This window comes from Somniosus microcephalus, chromosome 8, assembly GCF_052327205.1.
Source record: "Somniosus microcephalus isolate GS21.2 chromosome 8, FLI_Smic_1.0, whole genome shotgun sequence".
Lineage (NCBI taxonomy): Eukaryota > Metazoa > Chordata > Chondrichthyes > Squaliformes > Somniosidae > Somniosus > Somniosus microcephalus.
The window spans coordinates 267,166,903-267,189,686 of record NC_140994.1 but is presented as its reverse complement, the minus strand read 5'-3'; the positions used below and the strand labels follow the sequence as shown (position 1 = coordinate 267,189,686).

General features: G+C 48.9%; 2 protein-coding genes across 2 annotated transcripts in view; one reads left to right on the top strand and one right to left on the bottom strand.

Moving 5' to 3' along the window:
• The window catches only part of mrnip (MRN complex interacting protein), a 40,533-nt gene extending 29,560 nt beyond the window's left edge, over nt 1-10,973 (top strand). The window contains exons 5-7 of the mRNA XM_085996043.1: nt 1,531-1,682; nt 2,902-3,010; nt 5,996-10,973. Of these exons, the coding sequence (XP_085852169.1) occupies nt 1,531-1,682; nt 2,902-3,010; nt 5,996-6,745 (1,011 nt within the window). The 3' untranslated portion in view covers nt 6,746-10,973. The remainder of the gene's footprint in view (nt 1-1,530; nt 1,683-2,901; nt 3,011-5,995) is intronic.
• Nucleotides 10,208-22,784, bottom strand: part of sqstm1 (sequestosome 1) — a 24,682-nt gene continuing 12,105 nt past the window's right edge. Inside the window, exons 4-8 of the mRNA XM_085996042.1 lie at nt 20,063-20,213; nt 17,554-17,643; nt 16,248-16,516; nt 13,423-13,636; nt 10,208-11,482 (exon numbers count right to left, since the gene is read on the bottom strand). Of these exons, the coding sequence (XP_085852168.1) occupies nt 11,325-11,482; nt 13,423-13,636; nt 16,248-16,516; nt 17,554-17,643; nt 20,063-20,213 (882 nt within the window). The 3' untranslated portion in view covers nt 10,208-11,324. The remainder of the gene's footprint in view (nt 11,483-13,422; nt 13,637-16,247; nt 16,517-17,553; nt 17,644-20,062; nt 20,214-22,784) is intronic.

Genomic DNA, 22,784 nt, shown 5'->3' with positions numbered 1-22,784 from the left:
GAAGGAGCCCTCACAGCGCCAGGGACCCGTGTTCAAATCTGGCCTCGGGCGACTGTCTGTGTGGAGTTTGCACATTCTCCCTGTGTCTGCGTGGGTTTTCTCCGGGTGCTCCGGTTTCCTCCCACAGTCCAAAGATGTGCGGGTTAGGTTGATTTGGCTATGATAAATTGACCCTTAGTGTTAGGGGATTAAATACGTGGGGTTACGGGGATAGGGTGGGATATGTGTCGGTGCAGGCTCGATGGGCCGAAATGGCCTCTATCTGCACTGTGGGGATTCTGTGATTCTGTGATATTTCTTGAGGCTAAAGGGATATGGGGAGAAGGCAGGGACAGGGTACTGAATTTGGATGATCACCCATGATCTCATTGAATGGCAGAGCAGGCTCGAGGGGCCGAATGGCCTACTCCTGCTCCTATCTTCTATGTTTCTATTCAATAAGATCATGGCTGATCTTCGACCTCAACTCCACTTTCCCGCCCAATCCCTATATCCCTTGATACCCCTAGAGTCCAAAAATCTATCGATCTCAGCCTTGAATATACTCAACGACTGAGCCTCCACAGCCCTCTGGGGTAGAGAATTCCACAGATTCACCACCCTCTGAGTGAAGAAATTCCTCCTCATCTCAGTCATAAATGGCCGACCCCTTATCCTGAGACTGTGCCCCCTGGTTCTAGACTCTCCAGCCAGGGGGAAACAACCTCTCAGCATCGACCCTGTCAGTCCCCCTCGGAATCTTGTATCTTGTGTGGAATTATCTACCACAGAAGGCAGTTGAGGCCAATTCATTAAATATATTCAAGAAGGAGTTGGATATATTTCTTAAGGCTAAAGGGATCAAAGGATATGGGGAGAAAGCAGGGACAGGGTACTGAGTTTGGATGATCAGCCATGATCTCATTGAATGGCGGAGCAGGCTCGAGGGGCCGAATGGCCGACTCCTGCTCCTATCTTCTATGTTTCTATGAGATCACCTCTCATTCTTCTAAACTCCAGAGAGTATAGGCTCAGTCTACACAATCTCTCATCATATCGTCCCTCGATGTCTCGGATGGTAAAACTAGAACTAAGCTATACTGAAGGCATTGAGAGTCGACAACATCATGTGGGACTGGCGTCCCGTGTGGGCCAGACTGGCTAAGGAGGCAGATTCCCTTCCCTGAAGGACATTCGTCATCCAGTTGGGTGTTTAATGGCAATCCATCCTTAAATTATCAGATTTATTGAATTCAGTTTCACAACTGGCCGCGCGGGCTTTGAACTCACGATCTAGTCCAGTAGCACAGCCACTAGGCTGCCGTACCCTGGCCGTTGCTGTTTGTGGGACGTTGTGCAAAGTGGCTGCTGTTTTCAGTCAATCACCAGTGCACTCCGAAAACCAAGTCTGACCTTTGAAGCAATTATTATCACGCACTAAGGTGCTTTGTAAATTTCATTATAAAGTGAGAGTATTTGAATTTGGAAATGCAGCGGTGGTTTAATGTCGCTCTTCTAATTTTGTGTCTCGCAAATTGTTTTCTGGCTCAGGCTGAGAGGCCGGCGAGCAGCCGCTGGAGTGTTTATCTGGACCAGAGACCTGTCGAAGAAGCTTCGGAGGAGCAGGGCGGAGACGGAGAGATTGTGTACACGGACAGGCAGCAGTTCCAGGCAGACAGGAGGAACGCCAGCAGGGATCGAAGGTCAGAGGGCGCAGTATCACAGCAGCCCCAGTGGGTCAGTGAGCATTCCGTCACAAGGTGGGAGGAATCGGCCGAGGTCCCTGCTCCTGGTAGCTATGCAGCGAGCCCCAGTTGGTTCTTGGGGTGGGAGCTCACTTAGTTACGATACCCCCACTATTGAGGACCTGCTGGTGTGTGGGAGGACACTAAATGAGGACGGGGGGGTGAAGCGAGGTTAGGTTGGAGTCACTCGGTTCGAAGTCTCAATGAACATAAGAAATAGGAGCAGGATTCGGCCCCTCGAGCCTGCTCCGCCATTCAATAAGATCATGGCTGATCTTCTACCTCAACTCCACTTTCCCGCCCGATCCCCATATCCCTTGATTACCTTAATATTCAAAAATCTATCGATCTCTGTCTTAAATATACTCAATGACTGAGCCTCCACAGCCCTCTGGGGTAGAGAATTCCAAATATTCACCACCCTCTGAGTGAAGAAATTCCTCCTCATCTCAGTCCTAAATGGCCGACCCCTTATTCTGAGATGGTAATCAGCCGGAGGTTTCCTTGCTCATGCTTGACCTGAAGCCTTGAGGACTCCCAGGGCCACTCCTTCCCGACTGTATACCACTGTGCCGCCACCCCTGGTGGGTCTGTCCTGCCGGTGGGACAGGACATACCCAGGGACGGTGGTGGAGGAGTTTGGGACATTGGCTGAAAGGTATGATTCTGTGAGTATGACGATGTCAGGCTGTTGCTTGACTAGTCTGTGGGACAGCTCTCCCAATTTTGGCACAAGTCCCCAGATGTTGGTGAGGAGGACTTTGCAGGGTTGACTGGGCCGGGTGTGCCGTTGCCGTGTCCGTAGCCGGTGCTGAGGTCGATGCCGGGTGGTCCGTCTGGTTTCATTCTCATTATTTTGTTTCGTAGCAGTTAGTTACAACTGAGCGACTTGCTGGGCCATTTCAGAGGGCAGTTAAGAGTCAACCACATTGCTCAAAGACTCAGCATTCACAGCCCTCTGAATTACAAAGATTCACCACCCTCTGAGTGAAGAAATTCCTCCTCATCCCAGTCCTAAATGGCCGACCCCTTATTCTGAGACTGTGACCCCTGGTTCTAGACTCCCCAGCCAGGGGAAACATCTACCCTGTCAAGCCCTGTAAGACTTTTATATGTTTCAAGTGAGGAAAATGAAAAGTACCTTTTGTGTTGGAATATTTTCTCTTATTGTTCCTAGTAAATGTAAAAGAGGATTACATAACGAGTCCAGGCTCCTGGATCCATATGGACACTGCACTGATAGCGATGGAAAGGAACCTGCTCGAAAGAAAATGAGAAGTTATCAGGTGAGAATTCAGCTGTCTGCGATGTGAAAAGCCACGTGATTGTCGCCAGGATGTCTCTGATCTATATTTGTTTAATGAAGTTGGGTCCTCGCTCTTCCTGCCCGCCATTTCAGTTGATCCAGGTGTCAGTCTAAGCCAAGAAACAAGCCCTGATCTCATTGAACAGGCTCGAGGGGCTGAAGAGCCTCCTCCAGATCCTATGTGCCATCATGGCTCAGCTGTTCCACTAGGCGGAGCACCAGACAACAGCCGGACATTCCCTCTCCGCGGCGGAATAGTCCTAAAGCTAACCGTAGGGAGGACACTGGGACCCTCCCGCAGGGATTGAGCTGAGGCCAGCACGGGAGGCTGCAAAAGGAAGTCGCTGTGCTTGGTGTTCAGGATGGGTGAGATCAAATGGGCCAAAGGATCGGCTTCATCTGGACCCACCTGTTGCATGTGATTTCCCTTTATTGCACAACAGCCTGGACCAGGCGAAGAGTGGCCATGTCTGGAGAAACCCGAGCTTGTGTCCCGACATTCTGTGGTGACAAGTGTGCTTTGCCCCTGTGAGGCGAGTGTCCCACCTCCTGACTCCACAAAGCCTTTCCACCATTTACAAGGCACAAGTCAGGAGTGTGATGGAACACTCCCCACGTGCCTGGATGAGTGCAGCTTCAACAACACTCAAGAAGCTCGACACCATCCAGGACAAAGCAGCCTGCTTGATTGGCACCCCATCCACCACCTTAAACATTCACTCCCTCCACCACCGGCACACCGTGGCTGCAGTGTGTACCATCTACAAGATGCACTGCAGCAACTCGCCAAGGCTTCTTCGGCAGCACCTCCCAAACCCGCGACCTCTTCCACCTAGAAGGACAAGGGCAGCAGGCGCATGGGAACACCGCCACCTCCAAGTTCCCCTCCAAGTCACACAGCATCCTGACTTGGAAATATATCGGCCGATCCTTCATCGTCGCTGGGTCAAAATCCTGGCACTCCCTCCCTAACAGCACTGTGGGAGCACCGTCACCACACGGACTGCAGCGGTTCAAGAAGGAGGCTCACCACCACCTTCTCAAGGGGCAATTAGGGATGGGCAATAAATGCTGGGCTTACCAGCGACGCCCACATCCCGAGAATGAATTAAAAAAATCCTGGGCTCATTTACTCTTCAGCATTTTTTTTAAAAGCTCTATTTAGTCACAGTTCATCAGAACCATCGTTGCATGTACTGATCCAGCGTGACAACAGCGCTAACTTAAACCATAGATCCAGGGAAGTTTACAGTGTGGGGTGGGGGCCATTTGGCCCATCGTGTCTGTGCTGGCCATTTGCTAGAGCGATCTAAAATAATCCCGTTGTCCCACGCTCTCCTCATGGTCTTCCATCTTCCTCTGCTTCAGATATTCATCCGGCATTCCCTTAAAAGATGCAGAGGTCTCTGCCTCAATCACTCCCCGTAACAAAGCATTCCATGCTCAAACAACCCTTTGTGTAAAGATATTTCTCATAACTTCTCTCCTCACTCTCTCAGTAATAATTTTATGTTGATGACCCTGACTCTCAAACCAGAGGACTTCACTGAGGTGTATAAAATAGCAAACCCAAAATATTCCAAATAAGTCAGAGAGTGGAACCAGAGAACATCCATTTAAATCCATGAAAGGTTCATTGAAAACCAGTAGTTGGAAAAACTGCTTTACTCAAAAACTAATGAATGTTTGGAATAATCTGCTCCATGGGTTAGTAAACGAACAAGATGGGAGAGTTAGGGTACCAGAGGGATGGGCTTCGATGGGAGAGTTAGGGTACCAGAGGGATGGGCTTTGATGGGAGAGTTAGGGTACCAGAAGGAAGGGCTTCGATGGGAGAGTTAGGGTACCAGAGGAAAGGGCTTCGATGGGAGAGTTAGGGTACCAGAGGGATGGGCTTCGATGGGAGAGTTAGGGTGCCAGAGGGATGGGCTTCGATGGGAGATTTAGGGGACTGGAGGGATGGGCTTCGATGGGAGAGCTAGGGGACTGGAGGGATAGGCTTTGATGGGAGAGTTAGGGGACTAGAGGGATGGGCTTCGATGGGAGAGTTAGGGGACTGGAGGGATGGGCTTCGATGGGAGAGTTAGGGGACTAGAGGGATGGGCTTCGATGGGAGAGTTAGGGGACTGGAGGGATGGGCTTTGATGGGAGAGTTAGTGTACTAGAGGGATGGGCTTCGATGGGAGAGTTAGGGTACTGGAGTGATGGGCTTCGATGGGAGAGTTAGGGGACTGGAGGGATGGGCTTCGATGGGAGAGTTAGGGTACTGGAGTGATGGGCTTCGATGGGAGAGTTAGGGGACTGGAGGGATGGGCTTCGATGGGAGAGTTAGGGTACTAGAGGGATGGGCTTTGATGGGAGAGTTAGGGTGCCAGAGGGATGGGCTTTGATGGGAGAGTTAGGGTGCCAGAGGGATGGGCTTCGATGGGAGAGTTAGGGTGCCAGAGGGATGGGCTTCGATGGGAGAGTTAGTGTACTGGAGGGATTCAATTCAATTCAATTTTTTTTATTTGTCATATATGCAGCAGACGTGTGTACTGCACAATGAAATGTTGATTTTTACGAGTCCTCCCAACATTGGAATAAATATGGCATAACAATGATAAAAATACTAATAGAAATACAGTAATAATAAATAAAACAACAGTAATAAATAATAAATTATTCGTTCATGAGTCTTATGGCCTGGGGGTAAAAGCTGTTTTGAAACCTGCTGGTACGAGACCGTATACTTCGGTATCTCTTACCGGACGGGAGCAGGGCGAAGAGGTTTGATGGGAGAGTTAGGGGACTGGAGGGATGGGCTTTGATGGGAGAGTTAGGGGACTGGAGGGATGGGCTTTGATGGGAGAGTTAGGGGACTGGAGGGATGGGCTTCAGTCACCTGAATGGGCCTTTCTTGTCCTTGATTTTTCTTATTATTTTTATCTTTGAGTATTTATGCCAGTATTAATCTGTGTTGCAGAAGTACGTGAATACCACGCCAAGTGAGAGCAGTGGCGGGGACCCAGAGATTGGAGATACACCAAGGAGTGATGTTTTAAGCCAGTCACAATTAGAATCCAACCCAGCGGCATGGCTGGGGGAGGAGAGCCAGCATGGCACGGCTACTTTCCCAGCCGAGAGACTGTGCGCGCAGGCCTCCAGGTGGGATCGATTCCTACCCCACGGCAGCGCAGAAGACGCTGAATTCTTCGATCAAGACAGTGTCGGCTGTGGGCCCGAGTTGCCTCCAACCTGGGAGAGGGATTCTCCTCCCTCCGACCAGCCCGCGGCATGTTCTGTCCTTGAAGATCGAGGCGATTGTACGGGTGGTTCTGCTCTTTCCGCCGGTTTTGCACTGGCTGGCGATGGTTGGCCAAGTGGAAGAGTTACAGAGGGGATGGTGGCTTGGCCACGTGCTGCTGATTATCTGGAAACTGCTGAAGGAGCCAAGGCGGCGGTGAGCTCGGCCGGACTTGCCAGTGACGCCCACAGGCCAAGCCGCTGTGCCCGTGGAGCCCTGGCGGATGTCCCGGCGCGGGAGCCTTGCCCTGCGTCCAGCCGCGGTGCTGCCAGAGATCCGCGCTCCCCGAAATTGGGACCCCCGCCCACTCTAACGCCCCGTCAACGCTCAGCTGGTGGGCCGCCCGGCATAGCTCCCGGATTACACACCAAACGCCCCAGCTCCTTTCTGTCGCTCTTTCAGACGGATGAGGATTTTGACGATCTGTGATTTTTTTTGTGGCAAGTAACGAAGGAACACCTGGCGATTTGTCTTTCAGACCAGCACGTCGTACAGGAAACTTTTTTATCCGTGACCGGCGTGCTGCCGGTTGATCAAAAAGTCCAGATTACAGAGAGGTATATTACCAAGGTACAAAAGCCCCGTACACGGCCACAGGTGCAGGAGCCTCGGTTACACGGCACTTGTGCAGGAGCCTCGGTTACATGGCCACAGATCCAGGAACCCCGGTTACACGGCACTTGTGCAGGAGCCCCGGTTACACGGCCACAGATCCAGGAGTCCCTGTTACACCACAACAGGTGCAGGAGCCCCGGTTACATGGCCACAGATCCAGGAACCCCGGTTACATGGCACTTGTGCAGGAGTCCCGGTTACACGGCCACAGATCCAGGAGTCCCTGTTGCACGGCAACAGGTGCAGGAGCCCCGGTTACACGGCCACTAATATACAGTAAAACTTACCTGAACCTACTCCTGGATTTTGCCGGTTGAGAGATTTCTGGATATTTAGGTGTCGGTTAAGAAAGAGTTTCCTGTACTATGCTCCTGTGCCATTTTTTCCACAAACTTGCATTAAACCCACCAGCGTGTTTTTAATGCCGGCGTTAATCTGAAATGAGTTCTTTAAATGAAAGTTGGGCGGAGAGATTATTTCAGGCAGTGTTTGTGAGGATCAGCAGCGGCTGGGTAGAAACCTTCCCCTCCCCGTGCCCCCAGCTATTTCTTCAGGGTACGCTCGCTGCTATAGAATTACTGGGATGTGGTGAAACTACAGCCATAGCGACAGAGATCCGTGTTCTTGCTGGGTGTCGCTCGTTGGTGGCAACTCTGGAAATAACTGGGTGAGGGTGATTATCAAACCCGCCACCTTCCTGGTTTGTACAACTCTCGTGTTTTAAGTGTCCTCAGTTCTTGACAGAGCCGTTACTTTGTGTGACGAGACACGACATTCAGTTACAGTGCATGGTTTCAGAGTCAAAGGCATAATATCCCGTCGTCCCCTGCCTGGAAATTCATTCCCAACTCATCGTTTTCTCAAGCGAGGGGAGCAGAGCGGGAACTGAAACAAACTGAGGAGTGAACCCCAGGGAAAGCACGGGGTAAAGGGCGGGTTGATTCAAAAGCGCGACTTGTTGCTGGCAACGGATTGTGGGATTTGGGTATCCACTGTGGCTCAGTGGGCAGCACTCTCACCTCTGAGTCAGAAGGTCACGGGTTCAAGTCCCACTCCAGAGACTTGAGCACAAAATCCAGGCTGACACACCCAGCGCAGTGCTGAGGGAGGTGCCGTCTTTCAGATGAGACGTTAAACCCCGAGGCCCCGTCTGCTCTCTCAAGTGGATGTGAAAGATCCTGTGACACTATTTCGAAGAAGAGCGGGGGAGTTCTCCCCGATGTCCTGGGGCCAATATTTATCCCTCAATCAACATCACTAAAACAGGTTATCTGGTCATTATCACATTGCTGTTTGTGGGAGCTTGCTGTGCGCAAATTGGCTGCTGCTTTTCCCACATTACAACAGTGACCACACTTCAAAAAAAGGTAATTAATTGGCTGTAAAGCACTTTGGGATATCCTGAGTTCGTGAAAGATACTTTATTTGGCGTTTCGGTCTTAAAAACGTGGTCCTGTAATACAGATGTCAGATGATGTTTTTATTTTTGGGGAGTTGAGTGAATTAAAACAATCTGTACAATAAATTTTTTTAATCTTTCAGGGTATCTATCGCCAGTTCTACTGTCTGAGCTTTCCTTAAAATCGAGGTGAGTGAACACAAAGCGGGGAGGACAGACATTGAATCTTACAGCACATGAGGAGGCCATTTGGCCTGTGCCGGCTCTTTGAAAGAGCTCTCCAATTTAGTCCCATAGCCCAGCATTTCCCTCATAGCCCTGTAAATCAGTGCTCTTCAACTACATGTCCAACTGCCCTTTCAAAGTTCCTCTGGAATCTGATTCCACCGCCCTTTCAGGTTGTGTGTTCCAGATCCTAACAACCCTCAGTGTGAAGACATTTCTCATCTCCCCTCTAGTTCTTTTGCCAATTATTTAAATCTGTGACCGCTGGTTACTGACCCACTTGCCAGAGAAACTCGTTTCGCCCTACTTAACTCTGTCAAAAACCCTCATAATTTTGAATATCTCATTAGGTCTCCCTTTAACCTTCTCTGCTCCAAGGAGAACAATCCCAGTCTCTCCACATAACTGAAGTCCCTCATCCCTGGTGTCAGCCTCCTCTGTACCCTCTCCAGGGCCTTGACATCCTTCCTAAAGTGTTGGTGCCCAGAATTGTACACAGTAGTGGGTGGGGAAAATGCTAGAGTCCATTATAAAAGATGTAATAGCAGAGCACTTGGAAAACAGTGGCAGGATCGGACAAAGTCAACATGGATTTACAAAAGGTAAATCGTGCTTGACTAATCAAGGTGAGACCACACCTTGAGTATTGTGTGCAGTTTTGGTTGCCTTATCTGAGGAAGGATGTTCTTGCCATGGAGGGAGTGCAGCGAAGATTCACCGGAATGATGTATGAGGAGAGATTGGGTCGATTGGGCTTGTACTCACTGGAGTTTAGAAGAATGAGGGGTTCTCATTGAAATTTATAAAATTCTAACAGGACTGGACAGACTACATGCAGGAAGGATGTTCCTGATGGCTGGGGAGTCCAGAACCAGGGGGGTCACAGTCTAAAGATAAAGGGTAAGCCATTTAGGACTGATGAGGAATTTCTTCACCCAGAGAGTGGTGAACCTGTGGAATTCTCTACCACAGAAGGCAGTTGAGGCCAATTCATTAAATAAATTCAAGGAGTTGGATATATTTCCTTAAGGCTAAAGGGATCAAGGGATATGGGGAGAAAGCAGGGACAGGGTACTGAGTTTGGATGATCAGCCATGATCTCATTAAATGGCAGAGCAGGCTCGAGGGGCCAAATGGCCTACTCCAGCTGAGCTTTAGCAGGACTTCCTTGTTTTTGTATTCAACACCCCTAATTAGCATCACGCAGGTGTGTTGCAAGCTTGATAAAAGTGGCTGGCAAGTCTGTCTATTATAGAGCCCCAAGGTCCAGGATGTGCCACTTCATGGGTTTTTAAAATGTTAACATGGAGCTGGGAATTGGTGCCGGATTCTTGGGCAGGAACTGATCCGCTAGCAACCACAGCGATGTTTATAGCAGGACCAGAGAATCATAGGTCAGCACAGATGGAGGCAATTCGGCTCGGTCCGGCTCTTTCGTAGAGTAATCCAGTTAGTCCCACTCCCTCGTTCTTTGTAGCATGAAAAGCCCGGAGCACACACTGGCTCAGCATCTGTTAGCTTGCTGGCTCAAACATTGAATGGTTATTACATTAGCCACTTTAGTGCCTATTTAAAGCTCTCCTGTGTGCGAGAGTAGAACTGGCTTCAGTTCGCTTTGTGTCCCTTTTCAATAACGTTAATTCTCCGTCATCTTGCTTTTTAAAATGCATTTTTTATTGCAGGGAATAAAGTGAAAAGTACAGACAAAAGTTCTAATCAATTATAACCTTTTAAAGTGCATTCTACAGGAGGGCTGTGCCGTTCTGGAGCCAAACACCTGTGTGCACAACACTGGGAAACTATCACAGGGAGCGGGTGGGAAGGAGAGAGAATGGCCAGAAGTTCAAATTCAAGTCGTCGTCGTGTCACCCACTACAGCGGCCGCGAGGACCCCACCCCCCCACCGCAATCTGAGGTTGGAGTCACAATCTCGGCTGCTGCTGCACTGCCGCCAGCCTCCTCTCAAAGCGATCCCAGAGAGATTGCCCTGAAGCCCCTCGGTGCCGTTCGAACACCAACTGAGTTTTACTTCTTGCTCCATCTCCCTCTCCTTCCTCCACTGCCACCCAAACATTTTTGGTCCCTCATTTATTCTAAAAAGTTACAAGGTCCTCCTTCAAATGGATTTGATTTTTCAAAATTGCTGTGTGCAGGGCTACCCCCCTCCCCTGTGCTATAAGGCAGGCCTGTGTCTACTAGTACGAGAAGCAGTAGGTTAATGGTGAGTAATATACAGTACCGTGCCACTGAAACACCGTAAATATGGCAAACTAACTTCCGTTGTACAAATCCCTCAGTTCACACTGGGGAGAGAGAGGCGGGCAGATTGTCCAATCGAACACCAATACAGTATTTTAAAGAGTGCAGTGATGGGAGTGAATCACTACAGCCCGTCTCCCACTGAGAGCTGGGACAAAACTAGTTCAATTCCTCCCATGTAGGGGATATCTTTTACCAACCAGAAAGGGAATCAAGTGACTAAAGTAATTTTTACAACTAGTAAAACCAAATCAAACTTGTGGAAGTTCTCCGCCCTCCCTCACCAAGCTGATCACCTGGGAAAAAATAGATGCTAATTAAAATGGGGGCACAGAATCTACTCAGCCCTGATGCAGCTTTCTTAAAAAGTAGAATTGTATAATCATAAGTGCGGTTACATGAGAAGGTTACAATCCATTAACAGAAAAACTCTAGCAGCTCGATAATGTTGCAAAAAAATTAGAATAATTAGGTGGTGTTGCCGGTGGATCTTTCCTCCTCCGCAGTGATTTATCGGCGAGCTGGCCCCTTCGCGGGCTGCATGGCGTCGAGTGCCGATCCAATGTCACACTGCTTGGTCTGCAAGAGCCGGGTCAGCCACCCACCTTCATCGTGGAAGCCCATGGACAGCATCTGGGACAGGGCTTCGATCAGGCAGGGCTCTGCATCTGGAAGAGAACAGGCATTAGCTCGGGGTCCTTGGCTCACAGAATAAACTTCTTTACCCAGAGAGTGGTTAGAATATGGAACTCACTATCACAAGGAGTGGTTGAGGCAAATAGCTTAATATGCATTCATGGGGTAACTAGATATGAAGGAGAAAGAGATAGGAGGATATGCTGATTTGGGGGGGCCAATGTTCCCTGTAATTTTTTGGGGGGGGTTGTGTTGGACCCCTTGGAGCGCTGCGGGTTCACACAGCTTAAAGGGAACATTGGTTTGGGGGGGGGGGGCTTGTGTGGAGCATGAATGCCAGCATAGACCAGTTGGGCCGAAAGGATTTGCAGTGCAGACCAAGCAATAGCCAGCCGCGTAGGACAAAATTAATTGATGGGATCTTACCTCAAGAAGATTCCTCTGTTACAAGAGGGGCAACACATTTAAAATAAAACTGGTAAACTATTCAAATGCACCTCCCAAACCCACAACCTCGAAGGACAAGGACAGCAGATACATGGAAACACCACCTCAGAGTTCCCCTCCAAGGCACACACCATACCGACTTGGACATTATATATATATAAAATTGGCTATTCCTTCATAATCACTGGGTCAGAATCCTGGAACCCCCCCCACAACCCAACAGCATTGTTGACGTACCTTCACCATGGACTGAAGTAGTTCAAAATGGCGGCTCACTACCACCTTCTCAAGGGCAACTAGCGACGGGCAATAATTGCCAGCCTTGCTAGTGACGCCCACATCCCGAGGATGTATTATAAAATTAAAACATTCGTTTATACACTGGTGTGATTTTAGACCAGCAGCAGGGATGTTTAAATGACCATGTTCCAGGGATACTTCAGCAAGGAAATCCATAAAAACACTGGCACTGTGTTCCATCAGTAAATGGCAGCCAATAGTTCGGGAAGGCAACTTATTGGTGCGTGTCTGATTACGCTCCTGCGAAGCGCCTGGACATGTTTTCCTACGTTAAAAGGTGCTATATAAATGCAAGTTGTTGTCTGTCCTCATTTGCTTTAATGAAACTGAGCCAGAGAGACCTGGAAGGTCACTGGTTTCAACCCCGATCTATGTGGAGTTAGCTGATCTCAACCAAAGTGAAGTGTGGAACAACTGGACTCAAACGTCTCCAATGGAGAGCAAGGCAAGAGTTTTCATTCTTGCTCACTATCCAACATGACCCAGTTGGATAGTGAGCAGGTCAGGAGAGGACATACTGGCCTTAGCTCCCTTTACTCAGGCCCAACAATGTACTTTACCCTTCGTCCTCGAGAATCTCCTGCCATTTCCCCCACAATAGCCAACTTGTGTCTGGAGAAATTTGCTAGACAAGGGTATAAACGGATATGACACCAAGGTAGGAGGATGGAGTTAAGATACAGATCAGGAGCTGAATGGCCTCCTCCTGTTCCTATCTAACAGGCTCGAGGAGCTGAATGGCCTCCTGTTCCTATCCAACAGGCTCAAGAGGCTGAATGGCCTGCTCCTGTTCCTATAGAATACGAGGCGAGGGGCAGTGGGATTTTCCCCACTAGCAGCTGGGCTGAGGCAACCCGCCCCTCACTTCTCGGGATGGGCAATTAAGTGAAACATCCCAATCACATGACCCTTGCAGCCAACAAGGACAAGCTCCTGTTGTCTGGACTGCACCGAAAGCCAGGCCACAGGGGTCAAAGTTTGAAACTGTTCCATACTTCGATCGAGATCAACTAACTCCACACAGACCAGGGTTGAAACTTGGAACCTTCCAGTTCTGCATGGCTCAAACAACTTGCATTTATATAGCACCTTAAATCATAGGAAAACATCCCCAAGGTACTTCACAGGAGTAAATCAGACAGAAATTTGGTACAGCCGAAGTTTAAATCCAACCAATATTATTTCAAGAATTACCCGGATACTATAACCCCCCCACCCCACTTACCCTGTGGAAGGTGAGGGTACACAGCTGCCTCTCTCAGTCCGGTGGGTCCCAGGTCATAGGAACCGGAGCCTTGTTGATGGTTTAAGGACTGCAGCCCCTCGAGCTCCTGCAGGTGAAGTTGCTGCATTGACTGCAGTTCACCGGTCGATGGATCAACCCCTTTTGGAGAAAGGTGAGTCCATTCCTCTTCACTATTACTGTCAACACTGGGTGCCTGTCAGGAAAGGGGAAATGCAACTCATTCTTTAAAAAATTTAAACCTGGGAGGTTAATAAATTAATAGTTCTCTGCTCTAACTGAATTTTGCAAATTAACTTGCTAACTCTTACGAAAAACATTAATATGCCCTGGTCTGAAACAGTTGGGTTAGATAATGACTCTGCCATAATGGGTCAATATATTGGCTGATACAAGAATATTAGAATTAGGAGCAGGAGTCGGCCACACGGCCCCTCGAGCCTGATCCGCCATTCAATAAGATCACGGCTGATCTTCGACCTCAACTCCACTTTCCCGCCCTTGATCCCCCTAGAGTCCAAAAATCTATCGATCTCAGCCTTGAATATACTCAACGATTCAGCATCCACAGCCCTCGGGCAGAGAATTCCAAAGATTCACAACCCTCAGTGAAGAAATTCCTCATCTCAGTCCACAATGGCCTACCCCTTATCCCGAGACTATGCCCACTAGTTCTAGACTCTCCAGCCAGGGGGAAACAACCTCTCAGCATCTACCCTGTCAATCCCCCTCAGAATCTTTTATGTTTCAATGAGATCGCCGCTCATTCTTCTAAACTCCAGAGAGTATCGGCCCATTCTACACAATCTCTTCTAATAGGACAGCCCTCTCATCCCAGGAATCAAATCTAGTGAATTATGGTGCCATCCAGCCCAGCAAGGTGCCTAGGTTTGCGCTCAGGATGGTGTAGGTTAGTTGACCTCACCAAGGCAGCATTAGGGACACGACAAGTGATATTGGTGGCCCTGGGGTGGGGATTGAACTTCTGACCTTGATCATCAGTGACCTCAACTGAAAGAACTTGCATTTCTATAGCGCCTTTCATGACCTTGCGATGTCCCAAAGCGCTTTACAGCAAATTACGTACTTTTTTTGAAGTGTAGTCACTGTTGCAATGTAGGAAACGCGGCAGCCAATTTATGCACAGCAAGATCTCACAAAGATTAATTTTTTTTTTAAATAAAGTGATGGTTGGTTGAGGGATAAATATTGGCCAGGACATGATTTTTCAGGCACGGTTAATATCATCCTTTATGATGTTCTTGTTTAAAACAACTGCATTTATATAGCTCCTTTCACGACTTGTGCACAAGAATCTAGGCTGACAATCCCAGTGCAGTGCTGAGGGAGTGCTGCACTGTCAGAGGTGCCGTCTTTCAGATGAGACGTTGAGAGCAGACGGGGCCTCGGTTTAAGTGGACATAAAAGATCCAGTGGCACTATTGGAAGAGGAGCAGGGGAGTTCTCCCCAGTGTCCTGGCCAATATTTATCCCTTAATTAATAACACTAAAACATTATCTGGTCATTATCACAGTGCTGTTAGTGGGATCTTGCGGTGTACAAATTGGCTGCTGCGTTTCCCACCTTACAACAGTGACTACACTTCAAAAATACTGCATTGGCTGTAAAGCGCTATATAAATGCAAGTCTTTCTTTCTTTGGGACATCTATAGCGCTTCACAGCCAATGAAGTGTAGTGACTGCTGCAATGTCGGAAGTTAGGGCTGCCTTGCACTGCAGTTACAGAATTCGAGCTGCAAGACTGCAGCAAAGAGCGGTGTGTGGAGCTGGGAGTGATTCCATCAGGGAGGACAATGCTTCTCTAAAACCAGCACTGGAGTAACCTCGCTCGCAGAGACTGGCCGTGAAAATGGGGAGAGGAGTAAGGGCCATATGCTCAGCTGGGGAGACCCACAGCAGGGATGGGGCAGAGGGCTGTAAACACTCCTAGGTTTTTAGGTGGGGTGGGAGAGGTTGGGGGGGGGGGGGGGGGGGGGAAGAATCCATTACACGTGGTCACAGTAGCGAGCCACATGAAAAAGGCTACTGCAAATCAGAGGTCTCCCTAGCGTAGCTCCGCAACTTTTATTTTCTTGTACGTGACTTTTATTTTGGACGAGGAGAATTGTCTGCACTTTCGTAAGGAAACTTCAGATTCAAAAATTGTTGCCATCTGCATTCAGCATTAGTTGGCCGGTGCTAGCCACGTATTTCTCCCCCTTACACCCACTCTCACCTCTTTTGTGCTCACTGCTCTTGGCAAATGCAGATACTGCACATGGTGGAGTCGTGGTTATGTTAATGGGCCAGTAACCCAGAGGCCTGGACTAATAATCTGCAGAACGGGAGTTCAAATGTAAAGTTTTGAGTTTAATAATCGGGTACTAAAAAAAAAAAAAAACTGGTCTCAGTGAGCGTGAGGCTGTCGGATTGTGTAAAAACCCAACGGGTTCACTGATGTTCCTTTAGGGAAGGAAACCTGCCGTCCTTACCCGGTCTGGGCCTCTATGTGACTCCAGTCCCACACCATCGTGGATGACTCTGAACTGCCCTCTGAAGTGGCTGAGCGAGACACTCAGTTTGTATCAAACCCGCTCCCAGCGGTTCAAGAAGGCGGCCCACCCCCACCTTCTCAGGGCATCTCGGGATGGGCAATAAACACCGGCCTGGTCAGCGACGCCCACATCCCGAGAATGAATATTTAAAAACTCGGTGTGTAGGGGGTAGAGGCCCGACTTCCTGCTCAGTGACTGTGGGTTGAATTTTTGATCTATGCTCTGTAGCGGAGTGAAGTCATTTCCTTTACCTTGGACCCCGCATTGATGGGGGTGTCAGACACAAAGGAATTCTGGTTTGTGGCCGACTGTTCCACGTCCATCAGGACCGCCTCACTCCGCTCCTGGCTGGAGTCAGTGGCTGCTCTCGGCTGGCTCTGGTCAGCAGATGATGGACTGGGATGTGCTTCGCTGCCCGCAGAGCCAGGCTGGGACTGGGGCTGGGGCTGGCTGTCCGTGGGGCACTCGGTTGCTTTGAAACGCTGGCCCCTGTGCTCGACATCAATGTCGACATCGATACCTGCAACGCAAAGCGAGAACAATTTCTGGTCTCCATATTACAAGAGAGAGAGAGACACTGGAGAAGGTGCAGAAATTATTTACTAGAATACCAGAACTGAGAGGGGATACCGATCATGAAAAATTGAACAAGGTAGGGCCAGAGAAGGCCGAGGGGTGACCTGATAGAGGTCTTTGAGATGATGAAAGGGTTCGATAGGGTAGACCTAGAGAAGATGATTCCACTTGTGGGGGAGGCCAGAACTCAGGGCCATCAATATAAGAGAGAGTCACTAATAAATCCAATAGGGAATTCAGGAGAAACTTCTTTACCCAGAGAGTGGTGAGAATGTGGAACTCGCTGCCACAGGGAGTGGTTGAGGCGAATAGTATCGATGCATTTAAGGGGAAGCTGGATAAACACGAGGGAGAAAGGAATAGGATACGCTTATGGGGCGAGATGTAGTAGGGTGGGAGGAGGCTGGTGTGGAGCAGAAACACCAGCACGGACCAGTTGGGCCGAATGGCCTGTTTCTGTGCTGTAAATACTGTGTCACACACCCGAGCACATGCAGCATGTGCAAACAAACCCTTAGATGTTCCACACCAAGGGTGGGGGGGGGGGGGGGTGGAACACTCCTCTGCCAAAAACAGTGTTTTTCCCCAGGCTGGGTGGCAAGGGGTCATCAGTGGTCGCGACGGACAAGGGGGAAAATGTCCAGGAGTTGCCTCTCCAGTGTGACCCATAGGAGGCAAATGCTAGCCTGGGGGATGGGGATCCCCAAGCTGGGAGTTCCTGCTGCCCGAGTATGATTGGGGGGGGGGGAAAAAGAGACCCGGTGTTGCAGCAGTGACTGGCACACAAGTGAGTGGAGACACACGTCTCATGGTTGGACATACATCTGCCCCCTCCCTCCCCCTGCCAGGTGGATCGGGGGGGGGGGGGGGGGGGTGCCCAATGGGGTAAGAGCAGGGGCAGCTCTGGAGGGTGCAATCGCCGCGTTACCCACCAAGGTCACGACCAGAGAAACTGCAGGGTCCAGACGCTTCCAAACTTACCCAGCGGGCTGAGCATTGCAGCCACGTTACGTCCCACGTTCTTCAGATAGTTCACGCTGGTGTCCTGCTTCGGACCCCCAGAAGCTGCGGCTGCAAAAAAAAAGGTGCAAATACAGGAGACATTCATCACCGTACACTTGGAGCAATAGTTTCTCCTCCCGTTTCATTTTAAACACTTCCACTCCAAATGCTTCACTGCAAAATATTGGCCCAGAAATTCAGGTCTCCATGGGTGAGTACGCACTGGGTGCTCGCGTGTAGCCCAATGAAAGTGCCGGTTTCCTGCATGCACTGCGCATGCGCAGGAAACCGGAACTTCCGTTCCCTTGAAGGAAGGGGTTCAGAGGTGGAACGCGTGCGCCGGAGAGGCAGCGGGTGCGCCTGGAACTTCTGTTTTTTTTAAATTTTTTATAAATACAGGTTTCTCCGGGAGGGTAAGTCTCCAGGAGCTACACATATAAAAAGCAGTCGCAAGGCCTGCATTTTACATGGTAAGTGGTGAATTAATTAAAATTAAAACTTTTTTCCACAGGTTTATTATTTTTAAATACTTTAAAGAAAGGTAAGTTTATTTTTAGCCCCGTTAGAAAATTAATTAATTTTTTCAAAAAATAACTTAAACAATCATTTAAATTTATGTAATTTAGTTTTTTTTAAATGTGATTTAAAAAAAAAATTTATTTGAAGATTTAGTGATGTTTTGGGGCTTATAGTATTTATGGTTTTGACAGCGCTTCCTGTCAATTTTATGAATGGGCATTTCCCTGCTACCATTGGCTCCCCATGGCCCACGTGATCCCAGGGGACGCATCGAACTAACTGCGCCCCTGGGATACGCAAGCACTGCGCGCCGGCAGTTGGAGGAGGCCCAGGATCGGAATCCCACGCGGGCCCACAGCTCAACGGCCGGCGCACTAGGTAAGTGCAGGTCGGGGGTTTGCACCCGCGGGAAGCCTCCGACCCGAATTTCTGGGCCATTAAACTTCTGTTTTTCCACCCACCCCTCTTTAAAAAAAGACAACAAATCTTTGCAAACAATTCAGTACCCTAGTCAAGGCAGGAATCCGATTTGTAGGGGGGGGCGAGTGGGCTTTAACAGACCATCACTGCGTTAAAAAAAAAAAAGAAGTTTCCTCATCTCCTCTCTGGTTCTTTTGCCAATTATCTTCACTCTGTGTCCTCTGGTCACCGACCCTTCTGCCACTGGAAACAGTTTCTCCTTATTTACTCGATCAAAACCCTTCATGACTTTGAACACCTCTATTAAATCTCCCCTTAACCTTCTCTGCTCCCCTGGGACTAGTCTGGTAAATCCAGCTGCAGTACTTTCTTGTTAAAAAAAAAAGTTTTAATCTGCACCTAACCCCGGCTATAGCTGGAGGGTGCCTAAGAACATAAGAAATAGGAGCAGGAGTCGGCCATTCAGCCCCTCGAGCCTGCTCCGCCATTCATAGCTGGTCTGATCTTGGCCTCAACTCCACTTTCCTGCCTGTTCCCCATAATCCTTGACTCCCCTGTAGTTCAAAAATCTATCGCTCTCGGCCTTGAATATACTCAATGACTGAGCCTCCACAGCCCTCTGGGGCAGAGAATTCCAAAGATTCACCGCCCTCCGAGTGAAGAAATTCCTCCTCATCTCAGTCTTAAATGCCTGACCAATTATCCTGAGGTTATGCCCCCTAGTTCTAGATTCCCCCAGGAGGGGAAAACATCCTCTCTGCATCCATCCAGTCAATCCCCCTCAGAATCTTGCATGTTTCAATAAGATCCCCTCTCATTCTTTTAAACTTACTGCAATTATATAGGGCCCTGGTGAGACCACACCTGGAGTATTGTGTACAGTTTTGGTCTCCTTACCGAAGGAAGGATATACTTGCCATAGAGGGAGTGCAACGAAGGTTCACCAGACTGGTTCCTTGGATGGGGGGATTGTCCTATGAGGAGAGATTGAGTAGACTAGGCCCATATTCACTAGAGTTTAGAAGAATGAGAGGTGATCTCATTGAAACATACAAAATTCTTACAGGGCTTAACAGGGTAGATGCAGGGAGGATGTTTCCCCTGGTGGGGAGTCTAGAACCAGGGGTCACAGTCTCAGGATAAGGGGTCGGCCATTTAGGACTGGGATGAGGAGGAATTTCTTCACTCAGAGGGCGGTGAATCTTTGGAATTCTCTGCCCCAGAGGGCTGTGGAGGCTCAGTCATTGAGTATATTCAAAACCGAGATCGATAGATTTTTGAATATTAAGAGATATGGGGATCGGGCGGGAAAGTGGAGTTGAGGTCGAAGATCAGCCATGATCTTATTGAATGGGGGAGCAGGCTCGAGGGTTTGAATGGCCGACTCCTGCTTATTCTTATGTTCTCACGTTCTTATGCAACTCCAATGAGTATAGGCCCAACCTGCTCAACCTTTCCTCGCAAGACAAGGCACGAAGAGATGAATTCCTCGGTGTTAGCATTCCGCACCTTAGCGACTGCTGGCGCAGACGCACTCTGACCAGCTTACCTTGCTCAGCTGGGGTCGGCTCGGCAGCTGGTGGCTGCTGTCTACCAGAGCAAGCGGCGGCGGCCTGAGCAAAGGACTCCTGCTGTGCCATAGCCCAGTGACACAGACCGGCATTTCGCTTCTTGTGAAACCACATCCCTCGGGGAAACCGCTGCTCCGGGGGAAAAGATAGAGAGAGAGAGAGAGAGAAAAAGTTAAACGGAGTTTTTTAAAAACCCGATGGGAGACGAACAACTGTAAACAAGCCCTCGGGCCAATTGTTGTGACCCAATTTTCTGATTTCGATATTTATACATAAATTGGGAACGGCAGCGCCTGAATCACTGCAGTCAGATGACAATGTACAGTGGCTCAACCTTCTTGGGCCTTTCAGCTGAACCGCAGGACACAAAGTTAAAATAATTGGCAAAAGAATCAGAAGGGAGGGGAGGAGATAGGGCGGTGGAAGCAGATTCAATAGTAACTTTCAAAAAGGGAATTGGATAAATACTTGAAGGGGAAAAATCACAGGGCTATGAGGAAAGAGCGGGGAAATTGAGACTAATTGGCGAGCTCTTTCAAAGAGCCGGCACAGACACAATGGGCCGAATGGCTTCCTGCTGTGCTGTAAGATTCTATGATTCACTTTTCCCCAGACCATACTAGTTAATTGGGGAGGTGATGCTGGGCAGAAGAGGATTCAATAATCCAAAGCATTATTACTCAGCAACAAGGCTGCTCTGTAATTAGCCAATAAGTAGTATACTTCCAGGTACATTTATCATGGCAACTCCAACTGGGTTCTGGTTCCACAGGTGGCTTCAGCCCTCACCTAAGTGGGTGCTTGGTCAGCGAGTACCACTGCCATCCCGGAGGGTCAACACTGCCATTCCCAACCAACTGTATTCTCACCCAGTATCCATCTGCATACTCCCAATGGGGGGGGGGTTCCTAAAAACTTACTAGCGGGTTCCTAAAGGAATACGAACCAAGCCCACTTTCCCCTTCCTGAGACCAGAAGACCTCCTTTCCCCACACCCACTCTGCCATAGAATGTTACAGCACAGAAGGAGGCCATTCAGCCCATCGTGCTTGTGCCGGCTCTTTGAAAGAGCTCTCCAATTAATCCCACTCCTCCTGCTCTTTCCCCACAGCCCTGCAAATGTTTCCTTTTCAAGTATTTATCCAATTCCCTTTTGAAAGTTACTATTGAATCTGCTTCCACCGCCCTTTCAGGCAGCGCATTCCAGATCACAACAACTCGCTGTGTAGATTTTGTTTCCTCCTCTCCCCTCTGGTTCTTTTGCCAATCGCCTTATATCTGTGTCCTCTGGTCACCGACCCTCCTGCCACTGGAAACAGTTTCTCCTTATTTACTCCATCAAACCCCTTCATGATTTTGAACACCTCTATTAAATCTCCCCTTAACCTTCTCTGCTCTAAGGAGAACAACCCCAGCTTCTCCACATATCTGAAGTCCCTCATCCCTGGTACCATTCTAGTAAATCTCCTCTGCACCCTCTCCAAGGCCTTGACATCTTTCCTAAAGTGTGATGCCCAGAATTAGACACAATACTCCAGCTGGGGCCTAACCAGTGGTTTTTAAAAGGTTTAGTATAACTCAGCTAGCTTAACCCAGGATCTTAACTTGTGACCTTTCGGTCATATGGCTCACTTCCTGCATTTACCTGCTGGGTCAATAGTGGGTGCACGTGGCTATAGATTTTGACGTTGCACAAGAATAGAACACAGTCTCGTGGATCTCAACCAAATTGTTATCGGACGTGCCCACAGTCAGGAAGGCCCACCGGCGGGTACGGTAATTACTTAAGGAAGTGGCCCTAGAAATAGTAGATGCATTGCTGGTCATCTTCCAAAATTCTATAGACTCTGGAACAGTACCCATGGATTGGAGGGTAGCTAATGTAACCCCACTATTTAAAATAGGGTGGTAGAGAGAAAACAGGGAATTATAGACCGGTAAGCCTGATATCGGTAGTGGGGAAAATGCAAGAGTCCATTATAAAAGATGTAATAGCAGAGCACTTGGAAAACAGTGACAGGATCGGACAAAATCAACATGGATTTACAAAAGATAAATCGTGCTTGACTAATCTACTGGAATTTTTTTAGGATGTAACTGGTAAAATAGATAAAGGGAGAACCAGTGGATGTGGTGTATTTGGACTTTCAGAAGGCTTTCGAGAAGGTCCCGCTAAGAGATTAGCGTGTAAGGTTATAGCACACAGGATTGGGGGTAAGGTACTGTCTTGGATAGAGAACTGGTTGGCAGACAGGAAGCAAAGAAAAGAATAAACTGGTCTTTTTCCGAGTGACAGGCAGTGACTAGTGGGGTACCGCAAGGATCGGTGCTGGGACCCCAGCTATTCACAATATATATAAAAATGATCTAGACGAGGGAACTAGATGTACTATCTCCAAGTTTGCAGATGACACAAAGCTGGCTGGGTGCGTGTGCTGTGAGGAGGATGCAGAGAAACTCCAGTATGATTTGGACAAGTTGCGTGATTATACTGCATTTGCCATGCATCTGCCCAATGTGGATAAATGCGAGGTTATCCACTTTGGTGGCAAAAACAGGAAGACAAGATTATTATCTGAATGGCAATAGATTGGGAAAAGGGGAAGTGCAAAGAGACCTGGGTGTCCTTGTGCACCAGTCGCTGAAGGTAAGCATGCAGGTGCAGCAGGCGGTAAAGAAGGTATGTTGGCCTTCATAGCG